At 33.6% G+C, this 10,797-nt stretch overlaps 1 protein-coding gene across 3 annotated transcripts in view; it reads left to right on the plus strand.

Moving 5' to 3' along the window:
• The window catches only part of VCAN (versican), a 113,488-nt gene extending 102,966 nt beyond the window's left edge, over positions 1 to 10,522 (plus strand). For all 3 annotated transcript variants that reach the window (XM_007107162.4, XM_007107163.4, XM_007107164.4), the window contains 3 exons: positions 3,817 to 3,961; positions 9,066 to 9,248; positions 9,395 to 10,522. In XM_007107162.4, the coding sequence (XP_007107224.2) occupies positions 3,817 to 3,961; positions 9,066 to 9,248; positions 9,395 to 9,522 (456 nt within the window). In that variant the 3' untranslated portion in view covers positions 9,523 to 10,522. The remainder of the gene's footprint in view (positions 1 to 3,816; positions 3,962 to 9,065; positions 9,249 to 9,394) is intronic.
• The last annotated feature ends 275 nt before the right edge of the window (positions 10,523 to 10,797 follow it).

Genomic DNA, 10,797 nt, shown 5'->3' on the forward strand with positions numbered 1-10,797 from the left:
GATCTTCCCGGACCGGGGCACGAACTCGTGTCCCTTGCATCGGCAGGCGGACTCTCAACCACTGCGCCACCAGGGAAGCCCTATAACATTTTACTGCATTTTCTTTTGGTCTTTTGCATACACACACACACACACACACAGCTGCATCTTGAGAGTATGCGTAAAATTTGGATTATTGTACATTTTTAAGACTTTGCTTTTTATTTAACTTAACACTTCTTTTAGTATCTTCCATCTCCTTGTATAGTCCTCAAAGACAAGATATTTGATGGTTATATAATGTCCCATTTGTCTGGCTATACCATGATTTATTGAATATATATTTGCTCTATAGATTTTTCCCACTTACTGCTAGTGTAATATTTTAGATAAAATGTTGTTCACATCTCTGATTATTTTTTAGGATAGCATTTGAGAAGTAGAATTATGAGGTCCAAGGGCAGGAACTTTTTAAGGCTCTTGGTATGTATTGCCAACTGTTTTCCAGACCGGTTATTTACTTCTGCTGAGTTTGTGATTGTCTTGCTTGCTGTTTGCCAGCAGCAAACAACATCTTCGATCAGGGGCAGGTATGGATAGGGAGGAACGCAGCACACTCTGTGGTTCATTATTTCTAAATATGAAATTATTTATTAAACAATACCAGTATGTGCCAGGCATAGCTCCTGGCACTGAGGATACAGGAGTAAACAAAAGAAGCCAAAATCCCTGTCCTCAATGAGCTTACACTCTACTAAGGAGAAAAAATATAATAAGTAAAATGCACAGGATATTAGAAGGTAATAAGTGTTATGAAGAAAAATAAAGCAAAGAAGGGAGATGAATAGTGTCGTAAGGACAAGGAAAGGGGAGCACTGCACAGTTTTCACATGGTATTGGGATACTGGAAAATTTTCCACCTTTGAGGACATTCACTGGTTTCCTGAAAGAGGTTAGTTAGAAAGTAAACTAGAAAGTGTTGAGCTCCAAAATCCAAATCAAGTATATGAGGAACTCTGGGATCTTTCACCATAAAAAGTATTAAATGTAGATCTTTGTTAGTTTTAAGGAATTCTTATTCTTTTATTAATTTAATTTTTAATTTTATCCTGCTTTAATTTCTCTGTTAAAGACAGCTTAGTTATACGGCAGCAGCAGGCTGAATGTGACGTTTATATCTGCATTGTTACTCCATTTCCTTTTCTGTTATCTGTTAAAGGAGGGTAGCCGGAAAAAAAAAAAAGGCAAAAAATAAGGCTTGGTGGGTGGAGGGTAAGAGATGATAAGGAAAGGGAAATAAGCAAAGAAAAGGAAAATAAAGAAATAATTAGAAACCCAGGTCAGATCAAATGTCAGTTCCCGGTCGCAGGAAGACCTGCCAGACAGAGTGCTTTGGTGACTATGGTCCTCTGAGCATCTTTCCCAGGGCCACCTAGGGGGTAACTCAGTGGTACCATTCAGGCTACGAGAGTTTAGTTTAAATCCATATAATTTCTGGATTTCCACCAGAGAAATAAAAACACCCTTAATTCTGTGTTTTGGAAAATAAGTCTTTATTAAGCTTCCCTTGGTTCTTTGAAGTTTTATCACTTTTCAGAGACTCTTCTTTACATAGCAGAGGCCTCTTGTCTCCTATCTTAATTTTGGCATGATTGAGGTGTATTTCAAAGCAAAGCTAAGCAAAGAGATTGAAGGAAAAGTAGAAGGTCTCTTAATCCTGAGGTTTTCAAACTTAAGGTCTTCTTCTCACAAATTATTTTATCAAAGATCTAGGTTTTTACCATATTTTAAAGCTTTAAAAACCACATTATTTTCTGAGAAGAAAGAAAAATGAGAGCCATTCTCTAGTATATTTATTATACATTTTTAAAAGACATAAAGATAGCCATGGTGCTTTTGGGAGTAACTAGCAGGACTGTTTGGCATGCTCTGAATTGGAAACAATTGCCTTAACTCACATACAGTTCTTTCTTCTCTGACTTTGTCTTTTTCAAATAAAATCTCTTAACTCACTGTTTCAACCACAGACTTATTTTTCCCCCCTTTGTTCTTTTTTTTTTTAATTTTTTATTGGAGTATAGTTGATTTACAATGTTGTGTTAGTTTCAGGTGTACAGCAAAGTGAATCAGTTCTGCTGTACAGCAAAGCGAATCAGTTATACATACACATATATCCAGTCCTTTAGATTCTTTTACCATATAGGTCATTACAGAGTATTGAGTAGGGTTCCCTGTGCTATACAGTAGGTCCTTATTAGTTATCTATTTTATATATAGTAGTGTGTATATGTCAATCCCAACCTCCCAATTTATCCCTCCCCCCCCTTTCCCCCTTGGTAACCGTAAGTTTGTTTTCTACACACAGACTTATTTTAAATTTAATTCAAGGAAAGACTAATAGATCTGTAGGCCCAGAAGAAACAGTCACATTTGCCATTGTCACATAAATCTGAATACGTATTTCTTTCATATGAAGGAAATTTGTCTCCACCAGTCTGGTCAGCATTAGATGTGATTTAAACGTGACAGTAGGCAAAGCATATTGGGAAAGCGATACCCAAGTTGAGCCAGAGAGACAATGAACAAACATGTCCCATATCACATTCTAGTTAAGAGACCGGAGGCTAGAAAGCTTCTCTCTTATTTATGGTCCAATATTATTTTCATCTCACTAAAGTTTGTTATTTTTGAATAGGCATAAGGACTGTGTTTTTCATATAATTATTGGTTGATATGGAGGTCACATTTTAAGGTAACAAAAAATTGAATGTAAACATAAAAGTCCTGGGTGTTTAACATTGCTAAGTTTCAAGTTATTCCCAGTCTTGCTGAATTACTGTAAGTGATAATACATACCAAGTACCAGAAGAGGGCTTCATTCATTACTGGTGCTGAATAAAAGACATGTATTACTGTGATAGAAGGCAAAAGATATTTCTGGTTATATGTCATTGCTCAAACTGGGGAATCAAAAGGTATCATCTAAAGATGTAGATATAAAGGTAACCAGTAGAAAAACATCAGGTCAATAAAATTCCTTTTAATTATCTGAACACACATTAAAGAAAAGCAAACATATATTTATAGCAAGACATATTTTTTAAAGCATTATCTTGTATATTAATATGCATAAATGTGATAAATGTTCCTATTAAAACAACTTCCAGATTAGATCATAAAGCAAAACACAACTGGATGGTGCACATAAGAATCATATCTAAAACAGAATTACTCAGAAAGGTTGAATATAAAATGATGGGCATAGGTATATCGGGTAAACAAAAAAATAAATATAGCAAATATGTCCATTTATATATATATCAACATAGCAAAGAATTTGGATGAAAACAATTATATTCAATAAGACAAAGGTCCTTTATAGTGGTAAAAATATAAAAGAAGGAATGACCATTTTATTGCACTATAATCGCCTCTACATAAAATTATATGTGCACATAGGGTTTGGAAGAAAACATGACAGATTAGAGTGACGAGATTATGAATTTTTTTCTCTAGTTGTTCCACTTCCATTAATGCTGTTACAATTAATAATAATGACATGGTTAAAATTCTTAAATTGAGCATTGATTCCTTAGATATATCCCATCGCCAAAGGAAAAAAATATATGTATTTGTTGAAGAGAGACTTTGAGATATATACATTTTCCACTCAGAGTGTAAAAATCTTTTTCTTTACCACCAGAATTATTTCAGCTAGATGGTTCAACAGAAATTGTTGAGTCCATTCTAATTTAATCGTGCAGTAATGGCACTGTCGCTTTTATAATATGCTTCTCTTTGACTGTCAATAGTTATCTTCTCCCTCCATTTTTACAGCAATATGAGAACTGGAGGCCCAATCAGCCAGATAGTTTCTTTTCTGCTGGAGAAGATTGTGTTGTAATTATATGGCATGAGAATGGCCAGTGGAATGATGTTCCCTGCAATTACCATCTCACCTATACCTGCAAGAAAGGAACAGGTAATGATTACCCCATTAATAATGTATATTTAATCTGCATTTCAATTATCAAGTAAATTGAGGTAGAATAAATATCATTCTTTAAGACATAAGCTGGATGTCACATATGGCATCTCTTATTGCTCTGGAATGGTTTACTTTTTGAATATAATTGAAAAGTTTGTTTTCAGTAATGTGTTCACCTTAGATTTCAAGTGCTTAAGATAACAATGTAGCATTTATGTAGAAAAACTACCTGGCAGTATGTTTAAGAAAAACAATTGCCAGCCCACGGGCCTATAAACCTGTTTATTTTGATGAGGAGAGCATTAAAAAAAAAAGAAAAATTAGTTGTAGAATAAATAAATAAATAAAAATTTTAAAGAAACAAAAAAAATTTTAATTAGTTGTCAACAATAAAAAACTGGTGTGTATCATAAAATAATGTGAAGTTTTTACTTAAAAAAAAAAAGAACACCTGGTGCCATCTGGCCCATGTTCAAATTTATCAATGGTTTAAATACTGCAACTGAAAACTACCGCCCTCCCTTGGTGAGACTGTGGTCTCCAATTCATTGCCGTCCTCATTCAGACATTTCCTCCTTTTTGGTTAAGTTCCTGGTCTTTATAGACATTTGAGTTTTTCACTCATTCCCTTAGAAGCTCCATCTGTACACATAAGCCACAGAACAAAAATGCCATCCCTATATCTATTGTTGAATACCTTCAAAATATGATACAATAAAAACATTTATAATATGTTTATAAGTTAATAATATAATGAGAATTGCTTAGTTGATATTAAACAGATAAAATTAAGAAAGCTGATTTTTGAAAGTGTTTATCATTGACCAATATGTTTGAATTCTAAGGCACACGGGATAGACTTCTTCCTTTAAAAAATAGGAATTCCATAAAAATTTATAAACCATTTGCAATTGATAATGGTGTTAGAACATGAGTATTTAATCTCTATACCCAGATTTTACCCACCTCAATTAAACATACAAAGTACAAATGCAAAATACAAAATCCATTTGACTTATTTTTGAATATAAAAATAATAAAACTAAAAATACACTCTATAGATATTTTAGGAAAGACAAGCACCACTAGAGAAATTCTATCAAAAGAAAGAGAACAGTGAGATACACAAAGCTGAGATGAAACTCAGCTGTTATCCATGACTACTATACTCTGCCATTCTCTTGTCTAAAGCAGAATTTATTCTGAATATCTTTTATGTGTGAGCAGCTTTCCTGACTATGTATGTTACTTCCGCACTTATGCGATGGAACTTGTGAAAACAGCAAATCAAGTTATTTGCTCTTTTCTCTGTTTCTAGTGTAAGAAGTCTTTAAAGAACTGTTTGTCTTTATCCAAATGTCATGTTTGCCCTCTTAGATCTCCAAATGTTCCCTGGAGTCATGCTTTTCATTTTGTGATCCAAACATTCTTTTATTTCCGGTGTTGTTTTTTCCTGTGCCAGGGTTTATTAGCAGCAGCACTATTAACATTTTGGGCCAGACAGTTCTTATTTGTGGGGGCTGTCCTGTGCATTGCAGAATGTTTAGCATCATCTCTGCCCTCTATGCACTGAATGCCAGAAACATTCTCCTCCACTCCACATCCTCCTTTGCTTTGTGACAACCATCCATGTCTCTGGCCATCGCCAACTATCCCTGGGAAAGGAGGGAGAGGAGGAAAACTGCCCCAGGTTAAGAACCACTGCCTTATCTAAAAAGGATTCACAAAAGTAACATCATGGTAGACATTTCCCAATGGGGAAAGATTTACAAAACATTAGGTCTACCTCATTAAAGGAGAAAAATAAAACAAAACAAAATGATTCATATATTTAATCTCCCTACTGTCTGATTTTTATTTGTGTAGACTTAATTCTTTGTTAATCAGTACTCTGGGGAATGTTACGAATTTTATAAATGTCTGTAGACTTTTATAAATGACACTTATTTTTCCCTTCAGATATTTTAGACATCTTTAAACATACAGACCTAGGTTGTTTTAATTAAATACTTGCAAAGAAGGATTATATTATATATAAAAGACTTTTAAAAAAAAACACCACCTTGTTGCATACTATCTACACGTCTTTGGGGCATCCTGCAGGTTCCTTCCAGTCCCATCCATTTACTTCCCAAATCCAGCCATAGATAATGACTTAATTCCCTTTCTTTTCTCTTTAGAATTATCACATATGCTTGTATCTGTAAACAAATTGTTTAGTTTTGCACATTTTTGAACTTTAAGTAGAATCATACTGTTTGTATTTTGTGCATTGCTTTTTTTGTTCAGCATTATGTTTGTGAGATTTATCCATGTTGATGCATGTAGATGTATTTCTTCATTTTGGCTGCTGTGTAGTATTACAGTATATGACTATATAACATCTTATTTATCAGTTCTCCTGCCAGTGGACATTTGGGTTACATTCAGTGTTTTCACTATTATAAACAATGTTTCTACGAATATTCTTGAACTTGTTTGTGGTAGATCTCTGCAAGTTTCCATAGGGTGTTTTTCCAGGAGAGAAGTGCAGAGTCATAGGATACATGTACCATCAAATTCACTAGAAAATGCCAAATTATTTTCCAAAGTGGTTGTACCAATTTTCACTCCCACCAGCAATGTGTGAAAGGTCCCATTACTCCACATCTTCTCCAACATTTGATATTAACGGACTTTGAAATTTTTGCCAATCTGGTGGGTATAAAATGTTATCTCTTGTGATTTAATTTGCGTTGTCTTGGATACTTCTCCCTGGAGATCTTTTCATATACTTTTATTTATAGCTCTTCTTTTGTAAGGTTTCTGTTCATGTCTATTGTGTATTTTTAAAAATTGATTGCTTCTCTTTTATATATTGATTTGTGAGAGTTTTTAAAAATGTTCTGGTTATTAATCCCTTGACAATTATATGTTGCAAATATCTACTCCCAGTTTGCAGCTTGTCTTTCCCCATGGCATTTTTTAATGAACAGAGTTCTTCATTTTGTTGAATTTTCCTTTATGGTTTAAACCTTTTTGTGTCTTAAGAAATCTTTACCTATCCTAAAGTCAGAAAGCTATCCTATGTTGTTTTTAAATGTTTTATAGTTTGTCTTTTACATTTATATATTTAAACCATCTAGAATTGATCTCCCATGGATTCTCTGAGGTAGGGAACCAAATACATTTTTTTTCCCATATGAATACCCAATTGTCCAAGTGAAAAAACTACCTTTTCCCCACTGCTCTGCCATGTTGCTTCCGTCAAGTATCAATATATATGTGGATCTATTTCTGGTCTGTTTGCCTGTCCTTGCCAGTACTACACTACCTGAATTATTTTAACTTTATAATAAGTCTTCATTTATAGTTTTGGAAGAAATCTGTATATTGCTTTCCTCTCAAATTTAAAGACAACTTTTAATTTGTCAGAATCAAGTATAATGAGTTATCTAATTGATAATTTTTAACCTTCCGTATCACTTCCATCTCATTCTATCTGATACTTGCTAGTATCTGGACCCTAGTATAGACTTTCCATATAACAATAAAAGAAGTGTAGATATCCAGATGTGGGTTTTCATTGAACTATATACATAGTGTAGATTATTAATTGAAAATGACATATTATTATAGAAATCTCAGTTTATCTTCTAGGAATTTGTAAAAATCAAATACATACACAAATGTTTCTAATTTCTTAGTTATAGATAGTAGGACTTTATAATCTATTTTAAGGTTATGTCTATCTGAGTGACAATTTCTTATGTGAACGAAAATATATGCTTGGATTGTGTTTCATTAAAGACAGTTTTGTTTGCTGTGGGTCAATACATTCTAAGCTGTTTTGTCAGGCAGAAGTAAGTTAAAGGAACTAAATATTTAAATTAAACCTACATTTGTCATTTCAAAAGAATATGGTTATAAACAGCCTTTTGAATATGTAAATAAATTTAATATTCGTGAACTTTTGACATCCAAACATCTTGGGACCAAGGTTTCTGGTAATCATCTTCCCATTGAATATTTGCATTATTTCATGAGAGAATATGACATGCTTATCAGGTGGGCCTCATGATGGCATTCTTAAAGTAAACTATTGATAGGAAATGTCATTTAGGGAAATTATATTGAAGTTAAGTTATATTTTTATTAGAGATATATAGCAAAACACAATCACTTAATAAAAGTTAATTTTTAAAATATATCATTTAAAACAAGTACACTAATATAGAATAAAATTACAAATTAATACAAATTCAGTTGAACCAATTTTCCCAGCTTCTTGAATTTCAAAATTGTGAAGTTTCTTTTACTACTATTTCCTTTTTACTATTTCTACCATCACTAAGTTTGTTGATATACAGAATTTTTTATTGTGGGTTAAAAATGATGGTTATATATTCCAAGATCTACCTTTAGTTACCCTGCCTAAGAGTTGAAATTTATATTTATAAGGTAATTACAAAATTGAAGCATGAATACTATGTCCTGACTTGCTCCCTGTCTCTGTACAGAAGACAGAAAAGAGCAAATAAGCATAATTGAACCTGGAGATATTTTACTTATACTGAAGAGTCCATATTTTATCCATGTTTTGGACATATTTTGTCCACATTTTGAAGCTATGATGTTATTATAGATTGTAAGTTTTTTTCGGGGAAGTGACAATAATAGTTAATTATTACAATTCTATTATTATTTGAAGTGAAGGTGGGTAATAAATAAAAACATTGGGATGGTGATAAAGACAACATCAATAGGCCACATGGTGGCATGAGACAGGAAATTCCAAATTCCTTTTAATTTGGAATTTTTTTCAGAAAAGTAGCACCTCCAAATGGACAGATGAATGTATGACCATATGCCATATGGTTCTTTTTAAAAAAAAAAAAAAAAAGCACAATTCAAGATGACAGAATCTGAGATTCAAACTAGGCCCAGAGCCTTACTGTTTAGTTTTGTCTTGAAAATTTTCAATTTCTTAATCTAAATGACTGCTGAAGGTGCTTGATTGGGTATAATAAAGAAGGAAAGAGAAAAAAAAAAAAAGAGAAACTCCTGCCAATAGAAATATTTAGATTATTTAGAAATAACCCAATTTACTTTTCTTTAGTTGCTTGCGGCCAGCCCCCTGTTGTAGAAAATGCCAAGACCTTTGGAAAGATGAAACCTCGTTATGAAATCAACTCCCTGATTAGATATCACTGCAAAGATGGTTTCATTCAACGCCACCTTCCAACCATCCGTTGCCTAGGAAATGGAAGATGGGCTATGCCTAAAATTACCTGCCTGAACCGTAAGTGGTCCTTTAGAAAGAATGGACAACCATGCTATAACAACTACTAGACACCCTCATTTTACGGCTACGGTATTGGTAGTTTAGGGTATGGAGCAAGTAATATTGTTGTGTTTTCTTTTCTTTCTTTCTTTCCTTCCATGTAGCATCTGCATACCAAAGGACTTATTCTAAGAAATACTTTAAAAATTCCTCATCAGCAAAGGACAATTCAATAAATACATCAAAACATGATCACCGTTGGAGCAGGAGGTGGCAAGAATCAAGGCGCTGATCCCTAAAATGGCGAACATGTGTTTTCATCATTTCAGCCAAAGTCCTAACTTCCTGTGCCTTTCCTATCACCTCGAGAAGTATTATCAGTTGGTTTGGATTTTTGGACCACCATCCAGTCATGTTGGGTTGCTGTGCTCGAAAACATTTTAAATGAAAGTATTGGCATTCAAAAAGAAAGCAAACAAAAGGAAAGAAAATAAGGGCAGAATGTAACCATTTCCAGACTATCTAATTTCTTTAGTTTTCTATTTGCCTCCAGTGCAGACCATTTTATAATGTATACCAGCCTACTGTACTATTTAAAAAGCTCCATTTCAGCACCAATGGCAATGTAAATAAGATGATTTAATGTTGATTTTAATCCTGTATATAAAATAAAAAGTCACACTGAGTTTGGGCATATTTAATGATGATTATGGAGCCTTACAGGTCTTTAATCATTTGTTCGGCTGCTTTTGGTAGTTTGTTTAGGCTGGAAATGGTTTCCCTTGCCCTTTGTCAGCAAGATGGAGGATGGCTTTTCCTGGACAATTAACAAACACAAAGTTTTGTAGGTCACTGCACCATTTCCACCCTAGGTACAGCCGGCTTCCATGTGATGCTGAAGCCTGGCTGGCTAATGGGATCCCAACGGAACTAGAGACTGCAACGTGGAACTTTTTTTGCTGCATTCCTTTTTCTTCACTTACAAGAAAGGCCTGAATGGAGGACTTTTCTATGACTAGGAGCATTTTTTAGGGGTCAAAGTGCTAATTATTAACTCAACTGGGTCTCCTTTTTAATGGCTTTTATAACACTAACTTGCAAGATTACAGATCAACAACATTTCAAATGGATATAGACCTAGGGCTCTGGAGGGAGGGGGTTTGTTAAAACAACACACATTCAAAGAAAGAAATTTTGTATATATAACCATTTTAATCTTTTATAAAGTTTTGAATGTTCATGTATGAATGCTGCAGCTGTGAAGCATACATAAATAAATGAAGTAAGCCATACTGATTTAATTTATTGGATGTTATTTTACCCCAAACCTGAACATTGACGTAGTATGTTAGTTATTTTTCAGTGTTAGCCTTTATACTTCCCTCACACAGTTTGGAACAATATAATCTAGGTACTCTGTCCCTGATTAAATAATGTGATGGATAGAATGCATCAAGTGTTTATTATAAAAAGAGTGGAAAAGTGTATAGCTTTCAGCAAATGATGTTTGCCCATTCTAAGCAAGGAGCATATATATAGAAGTAGTGTGGGCATTTCTTCCTATTAG

Source organism: Physeter macrocephalus, chromosome 8 (genome assembly GCF_002837175.3).
Source record: "Physeter macrocephalus isolate SW-GA chromosome 8, ASM283717v5, whole genome shotgun sequence".
Lineage (NCBI taxonomy): Eukaryota > Metazoa > Chordata > Mammalia > Artiodactyla > Physeteridae > Physeter > Physeter macrocephalus.